Below are 25,375 nucleotides of genomic sequence, written 5' to 3' on the forward strand. Positions count from 1 at the left end.
GCAACGCATCTGTTGTGATCTGGAATCGGATATGTGTCTGGATGGGTGGGGCTGTGTCTGGCTGTGTGTGTGGGCGTTCGCTTGCCTGTGTCGTTTCAATTTCAATTCAATATTAGATTGTTTTGAAGGCGTCACTTGTTGTGCCGCTATTGATTTCGAGCTAACTGCGGCTATCCTTTGCGGTCCACGCTGCGTATGCGTGTTATTTATTCATTGGCTAAGAGGGTCGAGCAAATTGTTGGCAAATCGAACAAATCTTTTTGAGGCCATTAAGCTATTTATAGCTACTCTCTGGCTATCTATAAGCAGCTTTACCTTCAAGTACGCGTAATTTCACTGCCCACTTATATGGCACTCTCGAGGCCTTGTGGAATACCCGGGTCAGGTGCTCAACTATGCGGTCAGGTGTGTCTAGAGCATTTGATGGGCCTTGCATTTGTTAGCCATAAAATCAAGTATTTATTGGACGGCTTCTTGAAATTATTGAGCTGTGCATGGCAAGTGGACGTCGGATCGCCACCATTCGTTCCACAAATAATTGAAAGATTTAACAAAGCAGAGGCCCGCAACAGAGAGAGACAAACCAGCTGAAGGGCTGCTGCTTGAACGTTTTTTAAATAGAAAAAACATCCAGATATATGCTGGATTATAGAATTCAGTAAATTAAGAAATTAAAGTAATTGGTAACCTAATATCATATGTACAAAATTAAGCTATTCAATTTCTAGCATGGTTTTGAATTTTCTGGCATCAACATTTGACAAAAAAAAAACCTTTTAAATTCTAGTAAAAAAATCACAATTTCTGAGCAAAGCATATAAAAAGAAGTTTAACAGCATGTGTGCTGCTTCTAGCTTAAAGTCATAAAATGGTTTTGGTATTTTATGTGCGGCACGTTGGGCGCCATATCCACCAAGATTTCTCACCGTTTTCATATGCCATAAATTACATATTTAAAATCTATATATTTCATTGCATTAAAGTCTGCGCATACTATTGTCCTGCTGAACGCCCTGGCAGCCATTGCTGATATCCACTTATCATGTAGTTTCAACTTAGTTTATATAAAAAACAAATAAATATATAGTCTGTGCATTGTCTCACATATTTTATGCATCCCTTTTTGGGCATACATCGGTTTGGGCTCTGATAAAAATTACTAAATCTGAAAAGATTTATAAAATTTAATAGTATATTGTGTTTCTTTCAGCCGGCAGTCGTAAAAACTTATTGTCATTTTATGTTCCCCTACGTTGAGCGCCATGTGGCAAACAATGCCTGACGATTGACTTTTCAGTCAATTGACACGGCACTTAAACGACCCACATTCATAACATTTGTGGCAACTACATAAAGGAGTCAAGCACACAGAAATTTAAGTGCAATTAGCTGTGGCACTGTCCCGGCTCGGGTCAGTAAATACGAGACTACAAGCTCGTAACCCTCGCATTGCCAATGGGCGCTTCATGTTTAATGACAGACCTATGGGCAATATGCTGGCCCAAGTGTCGACAGCCCAACACCAGTATGTATTTTATGTGTGTTGTGTGCTCTGCTGGGAGAGATGTGAAATGTGAAATGTGACTTCCGGCGAAAACGAGCTGAGTGTAAAGCTTCCGCAATATTAATTATACTTTGCATTTAGACAGCGAGCGAACTTTAAGCTGTTACCCACTTCTGTATTGCTTCAAGTTTTATTGGCCGCTTCGGGCGTTAGGCAATTAGACAAGATCCTCAAAACTTGTGAAATATGCCTGTCGATTTTTTTTGCGCCCTGCCTTAAATTTGTCTCTCGTCGGCACAAAGTTTGAATTAGGCGCCAACTTCCTGCGGCCATCCGCTGATAGACAAACGGAAACGACATCCGTAACGGAAGTAGCTGCGGCAGGACAAAAGCTAAATGTCTGAAGTTAAACAGCTGAAAGTGCCACACAACAGGCGTCAGCAGAGACGGCGAGATAAGTTTGAGAAAAATACCAGAAACACATCAATTTTTTAGCAAGCGGGAAGCAACAAATACCAAACAAAAGCTCTTTAATATAACTGTCAAAATAAAATGAAAAAAAAAAAGAAAAATAATATTATTAAAGAAAAATAATTTAACTTGTGGGACTAGCCCCGCGGCTTAGGCCTGTTGCCAGCGCCTGTTGACCTCAATCAATTTAATTGCATTTTTTAAACAATTTCAGCAAGTTGCCACGGGGAAAGACCTGCTAGGCGACCGGAGTATTCCTTTTTATAAGTTTTAAATATACTGCTGAAACAACTTTAATCAGTGGACAATATTAAAGCGATTCTGACCTACGAGCTACAAGAACTTTAAGTTTAAGCCACAAGAAGTTTAAGCTAAAGCCAAAAATTATTTAAGGTATCTTAAGAATACATTCATAAATAATTGTATAGCTCGTTCAAAGCAAAATCGAATACTTAAGTAAAAAAATGTAAAAAAATAGTTCATAAAATGAATTCCACAAAAAAATGACAACATATGCTTAATACTAAATAAGTATTTAAATCTGCTCAAGCAATGTATAAAGAAATTTCGACACTCTTCAAAAACATTTATAAAACAACGAATAATATTGGAATCTCTTTCAGCATTTAAGCCTCATAGAAACGCATTCCAGAAGCTCTTCATATATAATTTTCTCATCGTAGCTGACGTTCGCGTCATTCGCGTGACAATTTTTTATTCTATTTGGGTTTGTTTTGCGGCTGCCATCGTTATATCCACGCGTATTTATTTATGATTAAAGCCTGTTATGTCCTGAGGTATGGGTCGACTTTTGCTGCCTGCGCTGAGCTCAGATAGCAACCGGCGGCTGCTTTTTGAACGCAATTACATTTGTCAGAGGGAAAGTCTATTAAAATGCCTGGCTGCCTGCCTGCCTGACTGGCTGACTGGCTGCCAGGCACCCCGTTGTCAGAGCGTCCCGTGGCGCCTACGGCAGTGCGGACCCCGCTTAAGACTGGGTACTAAGCGCAGACAAAGGCGGATAAAACATATTGTTGGAATGGCGTTCAGTACATGCTCAACATTCTTATGAGTATGTGTTAGATAAATCATAAAGCAAACATAATTTAATGCACACACACACACACTCACACTTGTTCTCTGTCAGGTTTTTGCTTGTAAGCTGCACAGCAACACAAGGCTGAGGCAACCGGGCGTATGTGTAATGTGGCAAGCGTGTTAATCATACGCCACGTTTGCGCAGCCAAGCTGAATATTTGGCCCCGCTGAAAAGGGCAAATGGAAACATTGAGAATAATATTTTTTGTTTTTGTTTTTAACTCATAAGTAACCAACTCCAAGCCCATGTCAAACTCAGACAAATGGCCCGCTCATTATGCAACGCGTTCTAAGCTATTTTAATTAGAGTCGAAAAAATGTTTGCCATTTATAAAGAGAAGAAGAAAAAAAGGTGGTTGCTGCTCATTTCGTATGCGCCGCTGCCCTGCCCCAGTGGCCGCCTACCTCAAATATTATGCAAATTTTCATGACGTTCCATTTGCCTCTCTTGCTCCGAGCCGTGAACATAAATATTGACAAAGTTACACGTCTCGACTGCCCCGGGGCCCCAAAGCTGAATCAATGGCAGACAAGTCAAGGCGCAGGCTGGCACAACAGACACGGACTCAAAGCAGGCGGAAGCTCCGGCTGGGTCATCCATTGCAGGTCATAAAGCGTTGCCATTCGTTATGATTGAAGATGATTGAAGATGATTGCAAATGACTCTGCGTACGCACATCGATTTAGCAAGAAATGCCGCCGTTTGTTTGTATTTCACTACGGCCAAAAAAAAATTCTATATACCGAGAGCACACACAAAGATCAAGTCGTAAAGCTCGATAAGAGCGAAAGTGAAATGAGCTAAAAAACAAATCTTAAGTCGAAAATACATACACGCACAGCAATTTATGGATTCAAATATGAACTGAACGTAATTGCAGAAAATAATGAGGCGCAGCCAACTTAACTACCTACTTAAAGCCGTCTGGCAACGCCGCACTGCCTTATTGTCCATTAAACTAAATTAAAAATGCAAAAATATTGTGACATTGCGTTAGGAATATTTTGTTTTCTAAAGAACTTTTTGTTGTGGGTGTTGCCAGCTTTCAAGCATGAATAAAATTAAGAAGTTCATTAACTGAACTTGTTAATGAACTTGTAAGTTCTTGAACTGAACTTGCAAGTGAATTCATTATGTGAACTAGTAAGTGCTGCATAAGCAGGAATATTATTCAGCCTACAAATACCTATATTATGAATTTATCATAACAAATTGTAAATTATTAATATAATCTTTAAGAGAATACTTGGTACATAAATCATAGCTGGGGGAATCTTTAAATATGTATAATATCTATAATAGAGCATTGAAATACAATAATTTCATTTCTGAAAACCAAAGTTTTTTGCTTCTACATAGAAAGATTTCTCTATCCAGCCTAACTTCTGCATAGATTTCCATCCAATCCACCCTTCATATATAATTAAATTAAGATTATAAATTATTATTCGGGATCTCTTCAAAATCTACTTGACTTATTAAACTTCTGCTAGAGTCGAAAACAAAATCTTTTTGCGAGCATTTCGAATTCTAGTTAACTCACCAACTATTTGCTCTAAATTGTTTTGAGTTATTCGTCTTCAAATATTGGAGTTAGTTTTTTGTATTTCAAACACAAAATTCGATATTTTCTTTTCGTAAAAGTCTAAGAGCGTGAAATGTCTAAGAGGGTAAGCATAGTTTTGCCGGATGCAGCTGGTGTACCAACACGGTCTAGGTCCCCATCTGGATCCAAGTCTTCTTCCCGGCGCTCATCAACGGCATCTGCGAAAAGTGCGCTCAAAAGTCCCAGAGGTAGCACGGCAGGCAAGTCCCTGCTTGCACCTGAGCCTGAGCCGGAGCCGAAGCCTGCACCTGAACCGGAGCCAAAAGCGCCAGCTGAATCGAGTGAGAGCGCCCTGGTGAAACTGTCCATGACGGATCTGTTCTCGGATGGCTGTGAGCGCTACACAAAGGATTGTTGTTGCTGCCACTGCATCGCCGTGAGGCGTGCCCTCAGACAGGCCGCGTTTCTGAAAACGCCGGAGGGCAAGCAGCGACTGGAGCTGAAAATGCATCTGAAGAACCTGCTTATGGACATCAATTCGATCACAGCTACACGCGACACGATACAGAACCGGCTGCATGGCACCAAGGAGTATCCACCGCCGGCGACCAAGAGCTTTCCCATAACCATCACCCATGTGGCGCCGATAAGCAGAAGTTGCATGTCCATTGAGTGGTATCTGCATGACGATTCGAATATTGTCCACTACGAGATATATGTGGACAATGCGCGTCGCAAGCGCGTCTTCAATCCACAGCTGACATCCACCGTTGTCCTGGATGTGGACATGAAGCGTACGCACAAGATTCGCATGAGAGCGGTGCCCAGAAAATGTCTAGGCGCACGTGCCAATCCCATTGACAGGCTGGTCCGAGATGTCTGTTGCGGCGGTCTCGACAGGATTCTTGAAGCCGACTACTTTTGTGATTGCGCCAAGAAAAATGAATTGGAGAAAATCAAAGAAGACTACAAGAAGAACTCCTGCCAGAAGCTGGTCGATTTCTGGAAAGACAGCGAGTTCCTCTACATACCCATCTGCAACTGTCGTGGCGAATGTACATGCGACTGCTTCGCAGACAAGTATAATGCGTGCTCTTAGAGCCCTACAGAAAATTTTAGTGTACACAAAAATTAATCTAAGTTAATTGTAAAATACAGCCAGACTAAAATACACAAAATAATAAATGCCCAGGCATTCGGGCAACTAATTAAGAAGGACCCCGGTTCAAATCTATAGCATTGTCTTAGCCGAGGGCCATAGTCAGTTGATAACTAATCTATCCTTTCACTATTTACTTAAAAATAAAATATATAATATATATATATAATAAATTATAAAAAAAGAAAGGATCTTTAAATTGAATTTAGTAAATGGTTTTTAAATTTTCAAGGTCAAGTGCAAAGCGTCATTTTTTTCAACCCTAAAATAGTTTTAGTAAATTTCAGGTTCATGAGGTTAAGCAGAATCGATTATTAAAGGATTATTAGACCCAGACTGTAGTTCTGGATTAATCTTAAGTGAGGTTTGATACGACTATAGAAAAGATAGGATTAGAATAGGTTTGATGGAGTACGCTTGGACAACCTAACAGAATTTGAGATATGAAATACAATTTTGAAACTTTTAATTCGCTTTTATGTAACCTTAACTTCATATTTTAGTTGAGATCTGAGCAATCTGTAATAAGTTTACGAGTGGCACTCAAATATGGAAGCTGCTTCTGTCGAGTGCTGTCTGTCAAAAACAAAGCTTACTCACTTTGAATACAAAAACAGAATTTATCATCAGATAGAGAGAGAGAGAGAGAGAGAGAGAGAGAGAGAGAGAGAGAGGGGAGAGGCAGCGAATCATATGCAGACAACTTCAGCTGTCGGCTTTATTTAGAAAAGTATATTTATCATAATCTGCAAAATACTTTTTGGAGGTTGTGCCCCCAAAAGTGCGACTCGTCGCAGCTCATATTATCAGTGGCCAACAGACATTGGCATTAGCATTTCAATTGGCGCACAGGCAGCCGGAGTAGCTGGCCCCCTGACTGTGGCTGACGTAGGCGTCTCCGTGCCCGGGCCATGACATGGCGTGATTAATTATTTGGCAAATATTTGAAATGCCTCCGAGTGGTTTCCATTACAGCGCAATTGCTTCAGTTGCTTCATTTGCTTTATTTGCTGTTGTTGCTGCGTAATATGAACGAAATGAAAATCTGTGAAAATTCACTCAAATGCTTTGCCACATTGCCGCTGCACGTACATTTAATTAATTTTTTACTTTTATTCCACTTTTGATGTACAGTTGACCGATTGATGTACAGTGGCACATTTTCAATTGGCGTCTGTTTGTTTGTTTTCACGAGGCTTTCTAGATAAACAAGCGCCACTTAGCATACGTACTCTATTTCAATTATTTTGATCATTTTCCAATACCCTATACCAGCTGTGGGTAGGCCATATTGGACGGAGAGAGTTACTTTAAATACCTTAATATCGCTCCTTTCGCCATCTTCAAGCAGAAAAAAAGTCAATATTCAAACAAAAAGTCAGCTCAAGGCGTCTCTGTTTAATGGGAAGGATAAAAAGGCGATAAAAGAGCGATAAGAGACCCTTGCATATCTCTACTTCGATTAGAGGGAAATTGAACTGTCTGCAATTTCTTACAGCTACATACAGCATTGTGCCAAGTCGAGCACATCCCATCCTATCAATTTTTTATACTCTCTCCCCCATTTGGCCCACGCGTCGTATGCGCTATTTTTATAGTCACATTCAATTACTTTTAACGCTCAAGTTCTACAATTTCTAGACCAAGTTTTATGTGCTGCGTGCTGTTTGCAAATATTTTAATTGATTTCATGTGGTTACTTTTGCTTCTTTTTTTTTCGTTGCCTTTGCACTACGCAACTTTGTGTAAATAATTCGCTTTTATTGGCAGCCAGCCGCAGACACCGAATTGTTTATGCCCCCAAAAATTGTTTATAACCTAATCGATTCACGCAACGTCCGCTTCTCGAAACCAGCTGCAATAGTGCGTTAAATTTGCCATTTTAATTGAATAAACTGCAATATTTTGAGTACCGCAAACTGTTTGGTTCCCATTGAACCTTTCAGTGACTTAATGGAAAACGTTGACACAAAACCGATTTGTCCCCATTGGTTATGAAACAGCTGCAAAGCAGCTTTAAGCCCTTAAAAACAACAACATGAATCATGTTCGGGTCGGATGATTCACATTCCCGCCAAAAAAAAAAAACAAAGCACCCAAATTTGAACTCAAAAAAAAAACATTCCCATCTATGCACGCACGCATAGCACACCCTGACCTACCCCATGAAGTGGGTAAGCAGTAGGGTATTATCGTAATATTGTTAACAATGCAACCGAGCGGAAAGCAAATACAAAACCAACAACATGAAAAATAATGTGAACATTTTAAGTGAAGTGGAAAATATTAAAATTGACTTTCGTATTAAACGTGTCAAAGACTGAGATGCCAGATGCGATAACTACAAAATCATATCTGGCTGTAAAAGTTAATAAAACCGGAGTCCGAGAATCACAATATGGATCTACAGTACATACTTTGTCAGTTTATATTGTCAATATTTATTTGCAAATTATTTTTAAAAATTCTTCAAAAATATTCCTAATAAAGAAGATAAATATGTTGAATGTGCAAAATATTTGTGTTATTATCATAATTGTTATTTGCCATTATCATATTATTTTGCAGCAATAAGTAAAAAGGTTGATTAATAATAAATGTCACACACCCTTAACCCCCGCATTGTTACACCAACCTAATGTTATTCCAATGTTTTGGCAAAATTTATTACATTTACATGCCATATTGATGTTGTTACCTTAAGCCGAAATTTATTACAGATTGGTTAACTGTGACACATTATTCCCCTAGGTGCAATGATTTACAGTTTGTTTTACAAGAGTATTTCAACGCTGCCTACGGTCCTACACACTCCCCACCTCCCACCCCCGCTGCCTACTTTTTTGCTTGCGAGGAATCTGTCAGCGGCTGGAGGCTGTTTGAAAAATGCAACGAATTTCAAATTGAAATTTCGCGATAAATTGCTCGGTGTCGTCGCTTGTGCTTTTCCCCAACGCGGGCTTTTAACCAAAAAATAAATAAAAAATATACGTACGGGCGTTTAAGCCCGACTAGTAGATACCCTACATGATGTCGAGCTTCCTTGTTTTGGATATGATTTGGATTTGGTCTTTAATTCGGTTTTTATTTTCCGATCTTTTTGCTGAGGTTGTGGTTTTTCTTATCTAATACGGAAAATACGACCTGAAACAACTTCGGTGCTTACTTTCCGATCCTAATCAGATTTTCAGGACTTCAATATGGCACAAAATACTGTATATACAAGGCTCCAACTACTTATTCTGAGGAGAAAACTGGTAGAAAACCAATAAATATAGGTGAACTATTCTTTATATACCATATACCATATTATAAGCTTACTAGATTTGCCATCTAGCTCCTATTTACTCTCTTTAGGGTGTGCTTTAAGAGCTTTCGTTTTAAAACCAATACATACATTTTCGCAAACACATAATACCCTTTTTACTTCAATATAAATAGGTTCAGCGTAGGAAAAGGCAAAACAAAAAAAGAAGGAAACAAATGCCTGATTCTAAATCTGATTTGGAATTGCTGTTGCATTGTTTGTGGCGCCACGCTTTGACTTTGGCTCCGTGTGTGCCGCCCCCGCTGCCCAGCTGTGCGGCACACAAAATTGATAAGGGATTTGAGTTTCTGCTGGGTGCTGGCCAAAAAGAATGCCAGCATGCAGAGCTGTTCAGCATTTTTGAGTCCACGCTGGCTAATTGGCAAAATCACGCTATGCCGCTGGGCGGTAGGCGGGGCCTGACTTGACTACGACCAGCTTGAGCTTTATTGTCAACATAATTCAGGCCAAATACAATTTGTGCCACACACACTCAAACAAGAAGCACGGACGCAGCAGGTTCCGGCGAAGGGACAACTAAGTGAATTAACCACCCCGTGCCGACTATAGACAAAGCTGAACGGAACAAACGTGATGAGCTAAGATGAGCTGAGCTGGGCCCGACATATTTCTATAGCTCGGTGGGACAGCTGCAAGTCACAGGAAATTTTCTTATCCACTTGGCGGTCAATGTCAATAGACCATTAGCCCATAAATAAATGGCACTTAATCACAAGCAGTTGAAGGGAATGCAGAGAATAAGAAGAAATAGGACAAAGTTTTAAAGATCCAATAAAGCCTAAGATAAATGTAGAAAAAATTTGAAAATTATTTCAACGCAAAATGGATGTTGTTAAGTAAATTTGAAAAATAGCTAAAAAATTTTTAAGATTATAAGTATAAATAACATATTAATAGAACGTATTCCTATTTCTAGAGAAGAATATTATACTCATAAAAAGTTTACGACTTATTTTTCGAAAATGGCGATGAATTCACCAAATCTAAATGCCGTTTTAAAATATGTCTTGAAAAAAATAGTTATAATTCCAAAAATTTTGTTGTATTTCCCGGAACAATTTAAGCTCGTTTTCCATTGAATTATATCCGATTTTTTTGAAGATTTAAATGAAAAATATAGTTTTCCAACATATTTTTTAAGACTGTAGCCAAACGAATGAAAAACCAAAAAAATATATAACTTTTGCCGTATTCCACGCATATTTCACGCTTGTGTGTGAGATTGTTAAAAATATCTTTTCAGCATTAAACAACGAAACACATGAAAACTCAGTGTTCCTCGTACATTTTTGGCTTTCGAGCAATGCTATACAGATAATATACCCTTCAAAAGTCGTACCTGCACTAGCTCCAGTGAAATTAAAATGAATAGGATAAACAATTTTGTGTCTTGGACTGCGCCCATTAAAACGAAGAGCTTATGTAAATTAGAAGCTTTTTTTGTTCCCTATTTGTAAGCTAAGAGATAAATATGGCTCACTAAATGAAATCAGAGGGCAAACCCTGAAAACAGGCAAAACAATAAAGCCCACACAACGAGCTCAAGTTGTGCATAAGGGCATAAAAAAAAATTGAATAACAGATACAAAGATACAGATACAACATCTTTTTCTGCGCATAAATTTGTTTTGAATATATTTGTTGTATCTTTTGCAATTTTAGTGCATTATTTATAGCATTTGTGGTCAGCGAGTGGGCGGTGCAGGGCACGCCCATCGCTCGTTCTGGGGCAATGATTTTATGATAAATGAGCCAAGTTAATCATCAACTCGTTGGGTGGTGCCAAGTGGCTCCAGGAACCACAAAAAGTAGCTAAAGAGGAAACGGGGGCAATGCAAACTGAAAGGAAGCACAAGTAGGGAGCAGAGATAGAGCGAGAGAGAGAGAGAGAGAGGGGTCAGGGTTATGTAAAGAAAATTATGTTGGACAGTGTAGAAAAAATAGCATTGTTAATGCAGGTGGCAAAAGCGATGCTCAACTATTTTTAAAAAAAAAAACACCCCAGTCATCCAGCGGGTCCTGACGTCAATGATGTTGTATAAATTGAAGCTGAAGTTTATCACCGGGGCGAGCGTGCGGCGGGCAGGTTGGAAAAAGTTACTGTAATTGATGGATATCGTGCATAAAAGATTAATGTTTTCGCAAACTTTAACCTCAAAACACTATCGAAATTAACCGCTGGCAACTTCAGCATTGACATTAGCGACCAATTGTTCGAAAGGAGACGGTCAAGCAGGCAAATTCATTTATCACAGCTAAACAAATGAAAAGGAAAACTCACAGCTAAAAGCCAAAGTAGTCAGGACATTAACCAAAGACTCAACAGCAACTCATGCCTTAGCTCATCTTAGAGTAGAATCTATTTAACGTCCTGTCAGCACACACACACACACACAGAGGAGGGGCCAAGTCACCTGCCTTGATTCAAATCAGGGCACTAAAATTACGCACGTAGCCGGCACATTATCCACATCAGCAGATTGAGTCGCCATAGCCTGGTTTTCATGTAGCTCCATTTGCCATGTTGCATGTCATCGATTGACAGCCTGTCAATGCGCTGAGTCTCATATTCAAACTCATTCACATCCTCATCCTCACTCACATTATCATACGCATCGACATGCAGAGGCATTGGCTTTGATTCTTACACCCTTTTAAAGGGTATTATAAATATGTAATGTAAAGTGTAAAGCATAGCAAAGAACAGCTAAGCACCCCATCAAATATATAATATATACATTCTTGATTAAAATTAACAGACGTATAGACAAAGCCATATTTTTTATTTTAAAATTTAGCATAGGTCGGTCTTTCTGTTGTATATTAGTAGGAATCAGAACAATAGGAACAATCGGTAAAAAGTAAAATTCTTGCATAAGATATCCTTTTAGGTTTTATATATCTGGACCAAACTTGAAATAAGAAAAAAATGTGCCTGGCTCTTTACATATGAGCAGCATTATATCAACACACATATAGATCTATAGGGAAAATAAGTCAAAGGACGAATATTTTTTTAAGGTATCTCTTCAACTATTATGAACACCTCTACTCTACTCACACGCATGCCAAACAATATCAAATTAGACTTAAATATTATAAAATTTTTAGAGCAATAAACAATCAGCCACACACTCTGTTAGCGTATTAAGTCTTCGACCTGCCAAAGTCAAGCTGCCTCTTGCTTATTTAACTTGGCTTGGGCAACGGCCCGCACGAGCTCTTTAGCCAGGTCTAGAGTCCTTTTAGCTCAACTTTGCGACAGCCTGTTCACGTTTATCTTTTTGCATTTATTTAATTTCCTATTTACGCTATATCAATATTAAAAAAAAAAAAGACAAAAGAAACATGGCACACCGACTGACTGGCTGATGCCATATGCAAATGGAAACTGTAATTGAATTTCGATGATTGCTCAAGCGAATTATCCACATATGTGAGAAAATATTCAACGTTGAGTAACAAAAACAGAGCATGACATGCGATGACATTTTAATAAATCTGTTAACACAATTCAATTATAATGCTTTCTATTATATTTATATATACGTTCTAGTAGCTTGTGTTTATTAATATTGTGAGTTAATAGCATTTATCAAAGTCAGCATATCCAAATGAAATACGCTTTGTTCCAGAGATACAGCTTAGCATTGAATCAGGATTACGAAGTTTTAAATTGTGGCTCGGCCCATACATATCTATCCCACATTCATATTGTTATACCCATCTGCAGCCTAATTATGCAATCACTTGATTAAGTTGCCCGTTTGGTCCGACCGACAGATGAGATATATGAGAAGACCTTCAAGAGCTGTGGGCATAATTGAGCAATTTAAAGCTGAGCCTGCGCCTCTTATGGGGGGTCATTAATAACTGGCGTTAACATTAATCAGTGTAATATGACAAATTAATTTGAGTGCTTTAAAGAGCCACTCGAAAATTGCGTGTTATGCGAAAATTTCAGATTAAATGCCATTGAAATGATGAGGAAAATGCTTTAAGATGTAAACATGCATTATTCAGATATTGTCGCATTAATCACATAAAATGCAAACAATGGAAAACCGAGCAAAAGAAGCGACAAAAATTGAATAAAGCGCGAATTATAGTGGAAAATGAAAATGGAGTGCATGCACACTGAAAACGGAAACTGAAAAGAATTACACAAGAAAAAAAATAAATAAGAAAAAACAAGACAATTGGCAGACTTTAAAGTTCGCTGAGACATAGAGTTTGGGCGTCATAAGTGCTTAAGATATGTGACTTTTAGTGCCGAATCACAACAAAGTCCTGAAACCAGCCAAAAGAAAATAAATGTCACAGAAGGACTTACAAGAAGAAGATTGAGCGTGCCGGCATTAAAAGGCCTAGTTACACATAAAGGCCCTAAAGGCCAAAAAAGAGCTCGCATTGAGGCGCATATAGAAGGTGTCCGACTAAGGGATACCCTGTACGATGTGTGTAAAGTGCTTTAAAACTATCGATAGTGATCGCACTCCATAATTTCGATAGTCGTTAGCTCACTTCAACTATATTCTTAATAGTTTTTAGAAATTTCTAAAAAATTTGGAGAGATTTACAGACTTAAAGCAATAATATTTCTCCAAAATATAAATAATTACAAAAGTTACTAACTTACAATACTAAAATTTCGATAAATACAATTAGTTATCGATAGGTGTTTTATCAATATAAACATCGTAAGTGCTTTCATGAGGCGAATTTCGGCATTTCAAAATAAAACAAACTATCGTTGACCACAAACTAATATGAAAATATCGGGTTATCGAAATATCGATCAAATATACCAGCGATACGTTTGCCGCTTTAAGGCACAGGTATTACAGTTATTATATATTTTTTAAAGTGTCCCTTATTTGTATAATCCATATAAGTATGAAAGACGCCTTCCTCATATTATAATGCCCCTTTTTAAGCATTGCATGTGTACAGGGCATCGAAAAACAGGCTAAACAATTCGAAGCCAAGTCGCTGAGCACATAAATATCAATTTACCCAACCTATTGACAAGTCGGCAGTTTCGCAAATGAAATGCAATACATTATTACACGCCAGGTATGTGGCGAAAGTAGAAAAATATGTTTAGGGGTAACGATAAAAACACCTTATATAAGCACTGGTAAACATGACTGATGACAGCGATAGATTAGAGAGACGCTCGTCTGACGACAGCTGCACGGACCGGCGGAATGACAAACACATTTGTTGGCAATTAAAATGCGAACAGGCTAAACGGAATTCCGGATACTATCTACGCTCGTTCTAGACCATAAAAATACCAGCAAGGAAATTATATCAGCAAACATCTAAGCGAAAGTTTTCCGGACTGACTGCTATTACTAATTCAATTGAAGCCTCGGAAAGCAACAAATGCACGCTCTGCTCCCCAGATGTTGGCTGTCACAAAAGTTGCCATGGAAATTTGTTGACTTGGATATATTGCTTTTAAATGACCAGCCTGTGAAAGACTGAGTCCCATCGAGCACCGACATGTGGCCAAGCTTTAAGCAAACAATTTGGGCTTGAACTGACAAGCGGCTTTAAATGCTCATATGTGAGTTTTGGCTGTCTGTGAGCTGTCAATTCGAGTGTGGGATAAGTTCAGAAAACAATTATAACTATGCCAAGACGAAGCCGTGTGGTGGCAGCCGCAAGCCCTGACAACGACACTTTTGTGGATAATTATTAATCATAGCTGAGCTGAGCTGAGCATATTAGTTAACTAAGTCAAGAAGTCACTAAAACAATAAGCACTTAAGTTTCGGGTTTAAGTCCCAGCACAAAGTAGCCCAGCTATGAAAGCCCCCATCTGGCACTGAAGATCCTTTGAGTGGAATCTGCTTAAAATCTGCTTATTTTTAGGCTTCAAAATAAAATCCAAATTGTTTTCAAGGTACAGCTACTTGCGACAAGTTCTTTTATACAAAATGTTCGCCAGAAAATTGTTTATTCAGGACAGAAAAAAACATGTCAAAATCTCAGACTTGTAATTGCTTTCTGCACACAGGGAAAACCCAAAAAGAGTTCTATCAAGCATTTTTATATACTGCAAAATAATGAATAACAAAAAACCCAGCTCGGAGAGTCCATTTACTTGAATTGTGACCAAGCCCCTTGTGTCAGCAGCAGAAGGACACGTCGACACACTCATCAACGCATCGGGACGAAAATGAGAATACATTTGCATTAACAGAGCAGACAACAACAGAGATGAAAACAATGATATTATTTTAAAGTGCAAATTAAAGTTGAACAGGTTAAAAGCACGCATGAACCCACAATCAACTATTTATACATATGAAGTCAAATGTGAGTATGGATGTAAGCTTCTATGTGTTTTAATGCCAGCCACCAAAAATAATCAAATGATTGTCAAGCGCACACAATATATAAATTCGCCCCTGTGGGCATATTACGCTGTTACGTATACGCCACGTGCGCCGCGCCAATTTTATTAACAGCAAAACTTTTGTGGCGTCTCCGCCAGACAATCAGCCAGTGCTCCAATATGCGTATTTATCTAGGGTAATCATATGGCAGAGATGAAGCAGTCAGCTTCGAGGCGCGAATGCTGAAGTGTAAATACGCTAGCACAAATATGACCACGGTACGAAATTATAATTTATATTTAATTGATTAATTTAATCGAGCTGTGGAAATTAAAAGTGTAGCGGCAAACGTTCTCGCATAGTTATGTAAAAGAGATGGTCTTAACTTCATGTTCGATATTGAGCGTGAAGGATTTCTCTGGGAACAATTGCATTTCCCGATAAAAAGTTCACAGAAACTCGGTTCAAAGTATATACAAGATGTCCTTTTTACTCTGATCAAATGTATGTATACCTATACTTAATGGGGGATCTGTGTTACACAATTTGTAAAATAATTTGAATACCCTTCCCGCGGGTATTAAAATGTAAACACAACTTGTGTAATCAAATTGAGCGAATGCTGCAACACGGCGTATGCGTGATAATTTTTCAGTACTCTGCGGGTGGCACGCAGAACAATTATAAAACCAAAAGGTACAAAGGGGAGAAAAACAAAACAAAAAAAGAGAAAAGGGAATACATTAATTAAGCAAATTTGAGGCCGCAAAACGACAGGTAAATGGAGAGGGGGAGGCGATGGGGGGCCCAACTACGTTTGGCTGTGATTGCGTATACGCTAATTAGCCACAAATGCTTTTGGCTTTAACCATGTGAATGTAGCGCCCGCTGGAACTGATTGACAAACTGATTGACAAACTGACGACCATTTGACTGACTGATTGACTTATGCTAATTTCGAGTAGTGCGGCAAATGGCTTGTCATTTGCCGCGAATTGGATTTGGCGATTGAACTGTCAATAGACGTTCTTAACATTGGGGGCGTGGCACTTGGTTTTGACGATTTCAATTTGGCACCACTCGCATTCAGTTTAATTACAACATTTCGTTTGAATGCTTGTTTGTTTATTTAAATCTGATTTTGCCTTTAGCCAAAACGAAACTTATCTGAGGTTTTTGTGTGTTTATCTTAGCGCAGAACAAGATGCTGTTAATTTCATTTATCCCGTGTCATATACAAAATGGCTTTGACCTTGAACTTGACTGGGAAACACGATCTTTGTCAGATATATTGAACATTCACTAATTGGATTAAGGGGCTTGTAGTTAACTTGTATTTTAAATAACTATAGAAATGTGTGCTTTGAAGTTGAATTTAATAGAGTGCCAAATAATGTGGCTGAAAATAAAATGTTTCCTAATCAATTACTCAAATCATTTTCTTTTTATGTATACGATAAGTATGTGTATATAGGAAAAGAATTTCTTCAAATTTCTTCTTACGACGGACTCCCAATAATTAAAAATCCTTCCACTTCATTTTAGAAATTTATTTATGTACATTTTCTTTGTTCTTAGGGAAACTGTTTTATATAGTAGTAGTAAATATTAAATCATTTTTGTAAAATTTAAATAGAAATAAGATGCCTTCCCTTCCCTTCTGTCTGTTACATACAATTGCACAAATACATCATACCCATTTTTAATGGGTTCAGGGTATAGAAATGCATGTTAAAGCTTTACTACTACAAAATAAATTGTATGGCAACAGCAATAACAAATCAAGCAAATATATTTAGTTATATTCCATTAATACACCAACATTTAATTGCTTTTACCAATTTTAACGGAGTTCTGTCAATTTCTTTTAACTTAGAGAAATAGGTAATTTGAGTTCTGCCGATAATAAATTTTATATTTTGGGTTCCTTGCCAAATACTATATTTATTTTCGCAATTTTAATGGAGTGCTGCAAATAAATTTTTACTTCGAAGTGATTGAGTAAAGTGACACAAAATTATTTTAGATTTGAACCAGCTAACACTAACTTACTATTATACAAAACTAAAGTAATTAATTAGTATTTTTGATTAGTTTCCCTTGCCAAGCATTAAATTTGCTTACAATTTGAATATTTATTTTGACACTGTTAGCTATTTAAATGGAGTGCTGCCAATATATTTTAAATTGCTGCTATATATTGAGACTTCGAACTAGTTAGATGGAGTGCTGCCAATTTATTTAAATTGTTTTAGTTTAATGAAGTGCTGCCAATTCGAATAATTCATCATTGCAAAGTAAAGAGAAGCTAATGCATATGAAAATTCCAAAATACAAAATATTTAATGAATATTTTTGATAAAGTTGCCCTGCATTAACTTTGTTTAAAATTTTAATGGAGTGGCGCGAAAGTCGCTTAGATTCAAGCTCATTTACACGTCACTAATTAATAACCGTGCCAGATGAAAGCTTTTAGCTCTTCGCATGCACGCAAAATACCTTTCACAGAGCCACACGAGCAACATCTAAGCCGCGTCAAACTACATATGCAAATCCAATAAAGACAATTTTTTTTTTTTTGGTTTGTTTGAGTTGCCACTAAAAGCATGTCGAGCAGGCCATAAAATGTTTTTAAACTTAAATTTCACACATTGTTTCAGTAATTTGTTTTTATGCAAGCGAAAACTTTGCAAGAAATGCAAAAGGAATGTCAAGAAAAACTTTTTTCTGAAACTTAAAACTCATTCATAGCGAGGGCGCCCAACTAACAGAGACGAGCGAGAAGGCGCTTGCTTGCGTGTGGCTAGAATATGATTTAAGCCAGACTAAGCAAATACGCAAATATTTGCGCTGGCATTTCGATAAAGTTGCCGCGATTGACGGCAACTGTTGATTTATGTGTGCCCCGCTGGCAATTTGAGAAAGAAAAAAAAAACATTTTTCAACTTACACAGTCGCACGAAATTGGTCCGAACAGCTGCCAGCAAATGTTGCGAAAATTAATTAAAACAACCGATCTAGCCGCAGTGGTCAATGTTGTAGTTCTTTTTACTTTTTGAAACTGATATTTTTGTTTTTCTATTTTAAGCACTTGTCTACTGGACCAGCCATACACAAAACTTGGCACAAATCGAAAGTCGATACAAATATTTATTCTGGTTTGGCACGCGCTAGCGAAAAGTTTCAAATATAAACACTTTTTTATTTTTGCTGTGGTTCAGTATTTTCCAAAAACCTTAAATTGTCTTCAACTTGGCGCTTGACGGACGACCAGCGACCGTTTTGTGCGAATCCGTTTGCAGGACTAACTCAGGCAGCCGGCGCCCAATTACGCATAGCCCCATTGCCATCCACAAGAGGCATTCGCGCCAAAAGCGCGCCAAACACACCCTCCACAATGAAACGGCAAATGGAAGCCACCACGTGCGGCTGAACATAGCGCGCAGACGCTGACAACTGCATAGACACGGACATAAGCATGACTAACGAACAGGGACGCCAGTGTAGCGTTTGTGGATTGTATTCATATTCATACCCTAAGCACATTGAAAACGGGTAAGAAGGGTATATCTTTTGTTTTTTTTTTTTAAAGTAGAAGAAAGCATCGGCAAGCTCATAAAGTATATATATTCTATATAAAGTATATAAATATTTCTTGTTCGTTTGTCTTAAGCAAAATAACATTGAAAAAAAAATATATATATTATCGTAATTCATACACAGCAAGGGTTAATTATTTTTAAGTATAACTCGAACATTCTCCAAACTTTGTATGTAGATTTACGTATAGTAAACATAATTATAAAAGCTAGTATTTTGGTATATTAACACATTTGGATGGCATATTTAAACTTTACAAATTTCAAAGAGATTGAACAACAAACGTCGACGTTACTTAAGGTCACAAAATGCGGAGCCTGTGGGTATTTTTGTTTCTGTTCGTATAGAAAGCGGCCAACTGCAGCACGGTGCAGGGTAGAGGGTATCTTCAAGTGAGGCAACCTTGAATTTTTCCTTGTGTATTGCATTCATTTTGTTGTGGATGTTGTGTGTGATGTGTTTGTTTGTGCGGACAACTGTTGCTTTTCAGTGAATTGAGCGAATTTTCATTCATAATTTCACTACGCGTTTTCAACTTTTCGCAGCTGTTTTCTTCGTAATTGTGAAAATATTTTGCTAACCAACTATTTTTAGACGCCTTCACATTTCGCCACCAATTCACAATTTTTTTCAGCTTTCCACTTGGGAGCGTCAAGGAGCACAGTTTGTTTAACCACAACAAAGTGCTTGAGTTCTACCCTCAAATGCAGCCGGTGGATTGGCGGGGGTGGGGGTCGAGTTGCTTAGAGACAGCATTTTATATTAGCCCCGTAATCAGCTTCCTTGGAAGACGTGGTTATTGGCATGCCACATGTCTCCACTTATTAAAATTCTAATTATTCATAGAACAGCTTAAAAAAAATTATGTTGTCTATTTTTTTGCTACTTTTATATGCATAGCCATCATAACCTGGGGAAATATATTAAAAAAAGAGCGGAGGAGCTTTTGATCTTATCTTAAGTTGAGTTTAAGTTGAAACATGGAATTGCGATGCAAATGTTTCTCATATCATTTTAAACATATCTCAGTAGAAACTCTGATTTCATATTTATGCAATGCAATGTTATATATTTATTTCCGACTTCAACGCAATTCAATTCAAAATTTGTGAGTGTTGTGTTCCTCGAATTTCATGTAGCATATGGAATTCCACAATTCTACAAGCTAACCACAAATTTTAAGCGCTGGACTCCATGTCTTACCCGTCAGGCACGTTGGTGTCGTGGTAACGAATGGACAGAAAGGTGATCTCAACATGCAGAGTGTCAGAATTAAGGTGCCTTCTGCTGCAGGTGCGCTGAGTACCATTAGAATGGCCGCGACTGTAAGATAGATGAGAAATTTGGGAGACATCGTTGTACCTATTCCAGACCAGCTGCTGCTTTGAAGTGACTTTGTAATATAACTTTCTAAGCTATTTATACGATTTTCAAAGTTAATTAATAAAGCTAATTATTTGTTTGTTTTAAAATGGAGAATGTCTTCTAATTCCAAGAATCTATTTGCACTGATGGCACAAAATTACTTTGTATGAGATCAAATAAAAGCACGCGCAATTGTGCAATCGTAAGTACACAAGTCGCGACACTATCAATATGCAAACAAGTAAGTCTGTTCTAGTTGGGAATGCCCGATTAGGAGATTCCCTCAACTCCGTGACGAGCATCATAAATATTGACTTGAGGCTGCGACTGCTCAGCTGCTTCCCTTATGCTTTTGGGACTTACTTCGGATTGTATTATCCGATCTGTATAAGATTTGTAGGGAATAAGTATGACATCGTATTGTGTAGAAATAAAAAGCCCACCTCCTACCTCCATACCAATATAGCATAGAAAATGGCAAAACCAATGCCCTCTAAATGTGAAATATGCTGAATCCCTTCAAAAGTCTGCATAACAAATTTGTTTTTTTTATTCATTATAATGATGAGCAAAAGGGATTTGGACGATTGCTTGTAAGAGGGGCAAGTTATCAATTATTTTAAACAAATTCATACTGTGCGAGCATTAGGAGGACCCAATTTCAATTTAAAGTCTTTAGCACTTAAAGATTTTCGACATATGCATACATACGGGCTGACGTTAATTTGCACATAATACTCATGATACTCTTTTTACCCACATTCTAGGGTATAGCATATGAATATTTACCTAGTGCCACGCTTAGAGTGATGGGCTTTCCATTAAAAAACAAAGAAGAAAAAACAACTAACTTGCACAATTGACACGTGTTCCTCTTCGATCCTATAAAAGGAATAGACCATTTGTATAAATAACATGCATAATGCACTAGGTTATCCAGCTTTACTAACTTCAGAAACATTCTATCCCCCAGCCCAAGCATATAAATAGGGTACGCTCATAGCGAGAAGGTCACTTCAAAGCAGCAGCGGGTCAGGAATAGATACTACGATGACGCCCAAGTTTCTCATCTACCTGACGTTGGTGGCCATGTTAGTGGTCTTCTCCGCGCCTGCAGCCGAGGGCACTTTCATACTATTGGCATGCCTGGCTAGGTCACCATTTTGTCCTTTTCGCAGCACTACTCCAATATGCCCTGGTACCGGTAGCACCTACAGTCCGATAACTCGCGAATGTGCTTAAGTTTCATTCAAGTTAAAGTTAGAAACTTAGATGTTTCCTCTACAGACTATAATTATGAATTGTATTCGAGCTGAAGTTCGAAATAAATATTAAATATCGCATTACAAGTTAATCAGCTGTCTTTAATTAAGAATCCGAAGCAACATATTTGCCTATCTGCCTTAACAGATAATGTTAACAAAGCCTAAGGATAACAGAAATCCACATAACATGCTATGTTAATTTTGCATTACATAAATATTTCCTGCCTCAGCTGAAGCATCATACAATGTAATATAGTGAATATATTTAGCATAAAAGATTTCTGTTCTAAAATAAAGAAGAAAAAGAATATAACTGTTCCAAATCCACAAATTAAATTAAATTCTTTTAATTTGTGGAGCAGAGACGCTTAGCTGCCAATATTAATAGTTGTGAAGCAACAATAAGCAAGCTAAATAGCATTTTAGCAAATAGTAAAGTATATGAATATGGCTCTGCCTTGGCCTTTGTGGCCAACATACACGCCATACACGACCGACGAAGCTCCAGAAACCGATGAAAGCGTCACCAGCAAAATTGAATATTGTAAAGAGCTTAAACGATCGGTAGGCATTTGTTGACGAATATACATACATATTCTATATTTTTATCATAATAATAGAAAAATACCATATTGCTGAATTGGAAACTGAAAAGTATGCTACACAATATATTACAAACTTTTTATTATTATTCTTCGAACTAGAGTTTTGCTCTTTGGTATAAATTCACTTTTAGACGCCACATTCGGGTCTTGTGAATTTCATAATGATCGGACAATAAGCACCGAGTTATTCGAGAACCCATTTACCATAGTGTTGGGTTAAGATACTGTAGGCGTATGTGTGTGTTCTTTGTAGGAAGTTAAAATGTTTTTAACGACAGCTTAGATGTTTAAGATATCTCCAAGATGCAAACTCCTGCCAAGAACACACCTAATCTCTTGAACTAAATTTCTTGGCATTGTTGACTTTTCATATATATATATGTATATATATACATAGTAGACAGGTTATATTATGTTGCTATGTCATAGTTGAAATCTGCGACGATACATTTTTAAATTCAACTTAACACAAACAGCCCATTACGTTACTCTGCACAGGCAGTTAAGTAAAATTGAATGTTTGTCTCTAATAATAGATGAAATTTCCTTGTTCTTAACTTAGCCAAAGTGATATCCAACCTAAGCGGCGCGCTTAGCTAAGCTTAATGCGCCTGATTAACTGTCAGTCTGGGCAACTAAGCACAGGCCAAGAGCAGACAAAGTTCAGGCGAATTTCTGCCTTTCCGTGTGGTAAATGTACATAAAATTACTGAAGCGTGGCCCACGCATATTTAAATGAGATTGCGACTATTTCTGGCTGCTGCCCACGCGCTTCTGCCACCGTGGCATGCAACACCCACATTATCATGATAAACGAAAGAGCGCCCGGTGAACAGGTTAGCCATTGGCCGGATACGGCTGCAGCATGACAAGTCTTAAATCATTTTTCTGCTCTGCAAATCATGGCCATAAGCAGCAGCGGTAGCAGCAACTCGGCCTGCGCCACGCAACACCTGACGTATGAGTGATATTTAATTAATTTGCCGTCTATTTGCAATACGTGCTGTGCAAATGTGCGTATACGTAACATTCAAGACAAACTTCTTGAAAAACGAATGGACGGGGTATGTAACTGTCAACAGCTGCCAGAACGAGTTGTTTGCCCAACTGGCATTGACTGCGTCACATCTCCATAGCCCATTCCAATCCCTGTGCCAGCCCCTTCGACGATGGAAAACACACATTTTAAAGTCTACAAAAACTTTGACAGCCGCTCAAAAAGGCAACTTTGTGTTGCCCCCCAAATAAACTGTGTATGCTTTCCATTGTGCCATCAGCCAGAGCTGGCCGTATGCGAGTAAATATAAATTGGTTTTTTTACACCTTTTAGACGCTAACAATTTGTTGAACATCGAAATGGGATTTGCTTGCGGGATTTTATTGTCACTAAAATTGTTGAATCGGTCACGTGCCCCGCCGTGTCCACACGTAAAGTGGCAAGGTCCCAATTCAAGTTTCGGCATGTTCCTTAAGGAAATAAATCTTTCGCATTGAATTAGATCAATTTGAATGTAGCAAATATTAAATATTTAAATAAGTACTATTTAATTCTCTTGCAATCTTGCAGAGCGTATTAAAAATCTTGACATATTCGCCAAGATTTATGCAACATAAGATGGTTTAAATTTAACTGGATATTTTATAATTTTAAATATAAAAAAATTATTATTTAGTTTAATAAGAACAATAATAAGATATAATAATAATAAAAATACGAATAATAACTAATACATAAATAAAAATAAAACGACCAAACCAAAAACAATAATATAAACATTATTTTAGTATTTACTAAAAATTAAAAATAATAAATAATAATTATAGAATTAATAAATACCAATAATAATAATAAGAAATAATGAAAATAAAAATATTAAGAACAAAAATAATTAAAATAATAAATAATCAATATTATAAGAAAAATAAATAATAAAAAAATATAATATTTAAAAGAAAAAAAAATAATAATAAAGAATTATAGCAATATTAATCGTTATTTTTAAAACTAATTCTAAACCGAAGTGAATTCGTGAGAGACATTTTCTTTCTTGTAATACATCTTCTTAAAAACTTTTTTTTGTTACCATAAAGCTTCAAATGTTTAAAAATAACATTCTATGGCTTTGAATTTTTCGCCAACCGCTGCGCTCTAAGGCAGACAACGATATATTTTTTTATTTAGCATTTTTTTTTGCGCAGTTTAACTGGGATTTTGCTGACTGCTTGAAACGAACCTTAGCTCCCCCTTAACCGAATGGCGGCGACAGCTGCAAGGTCAAAAGTCCTTGATTTTCTAAGTGACTACTCGTCCCGTCGTCGCCCTTTCATAGTTCTTGAGCACATATATTTTTTGTTTGGCATCCCAAACAGCTAATTAAATGTCAATTGATTTGTATGAATTGCATTTGTTTTGTGTGTGTCGGGTGTGTGGGTGTGTGTGGGTGTGTCTGTGTGCGCCTTTATTGGCTTTTCCATTTTGCAACATTTGTCAACAGCTTACAAGCATTTAATGGCCCTTTTCTTTTGACTCTGCTAGCGTTTAAATGTCTAGAAATAATTTATTGATTTTCGAAAATTTCAAATTAATAACAGACTATTAACGGCTCTAATTTCGATTTTCTTTCTATGCCAGGCTTTTCAAAAAATTTATTGTGTTTACAAATGTTTAAAAACAGAGTAATATTTCAATTAACATGGTAGATATTGCATGGATTGATTTGTAGAAAATGAATATATAATATTTAATTGACCGATCTTTGTTCAGCAAAACTTCGATAATACACCACACGCCTATTCCAAGCTCCTCGTTGAAAAGAATGTAATATATAAATATAATAAATTCATCTCTGGCCATCTCACACTTATGGTTTTTTACTGCAAATACTCTTCTTAAATTTTGCAACAAAAATATTATATCTACCAATACCCTATTTAATTGTAGTACGAAAACACATAACTCTAATAGCCTGTAAGTCGTGTGGGAGATGTTACAGCTGGGCCACTTTTACTTCCATTTTGAATTTCGCTTGTTGTTTACACTTATGCAAACAGATACACACACACACACACACACACACAAGAAT

At 37.4% G+C, this 25,375-nt stretch overlaps 4 protein-coding genes across 4 annotated transcripts in view; 2 read left to right on the forward strand and 2 right to left on the reverse strand.

The window, feature by feature from the left end:
- The window catches only part of LOC6625052 (GTPase Era, mitochondrial), a 41,059-nt gene that overhangs the window by 994 nt on the left and 14,690 nt on the right, over positions 1-25,375 (reverse strand). The window lies entirely within an intron of this gene.
- LOC6624953 (uncharacterized) lies at positions 4,632-5,904 on the forward strand. Its single transcript, XM_002049141.4, has one exon. It carries the CDS (start codon positions 4,733-4,735, stop codon positions 5,717-5,719), a length of 987 nt encoding a protein of 328 aa, XP_002049177.1. The 5' UTR covers positions 4,632-4,732; the 3' UTR covers positions 5,720-5,904.
- Positions 20,099-20,444, reverse strand: LOC116651240 (uncharacterized). Its single transcript, XM_032437209.2, has one exon. The coding sequence runs from the start codon at positions 20,409-20,411 to the stop codon at positions 20,223-20,225; it is 189 nt and encodes a 62-aa protein (XP_032293100.1). The 5' UTR covers positions 20,412-20,444; the 3' UTR covers positions 20,099-20,222.
- LOC6624952 (uncharacterized) lies at positions 21,428-21,776 on the forward strand. The gene has a single exon (XM_002049140.4). It carries the CDS (start codon positions 21,473-21,475, stop codon positions 21,662-21,664), a length of 192 nt encoding a protein of 63 aa, XP_002049176.1. The 5' UTR covers positions 21,428-21,472; the 3' UTR covers positions 21,665-21,776.

This window comes from Drosophila virilis, chromosome 5 (assembly GCF_030788295.1).
Source record: "Drosophila virilis strain 15010-1051.87 chromosome 5, Dvir_AGI_RSII-ME, whole genome shotgun sequence".
NCBI classification, from domain to species: Eukaryota; Metazoa; Arthropoda; class Insecta; order Diptera; family Drosophilidae; genus Drosophila; species Drosophila virilis.

Excerpts from the sequence above, each read along its gene's own strand:
- LOC6624952 (XM_002049140.4), top strand. The coding sequence starts at position 21,473 with ATGACGCCCAAGTTTCTCATCTACCTGACGTTGGTGGCCATGTTAGTG.
- LOC6624953 (XM_002049141.4), top strand. The coding sequence starts at position 4,733 with ATGTCTAAGAGGGTAAGCATAGTTTTGCCGGATGCAGCTGGTGTACCA.
- LOC116651240 (XM_032437209.2), bottom strand. The coding sequence starts at position 20,411 with ATGTCTCCCAAATTTCTCATCTATCTTACAGTCGCGGCCATTCTAATG.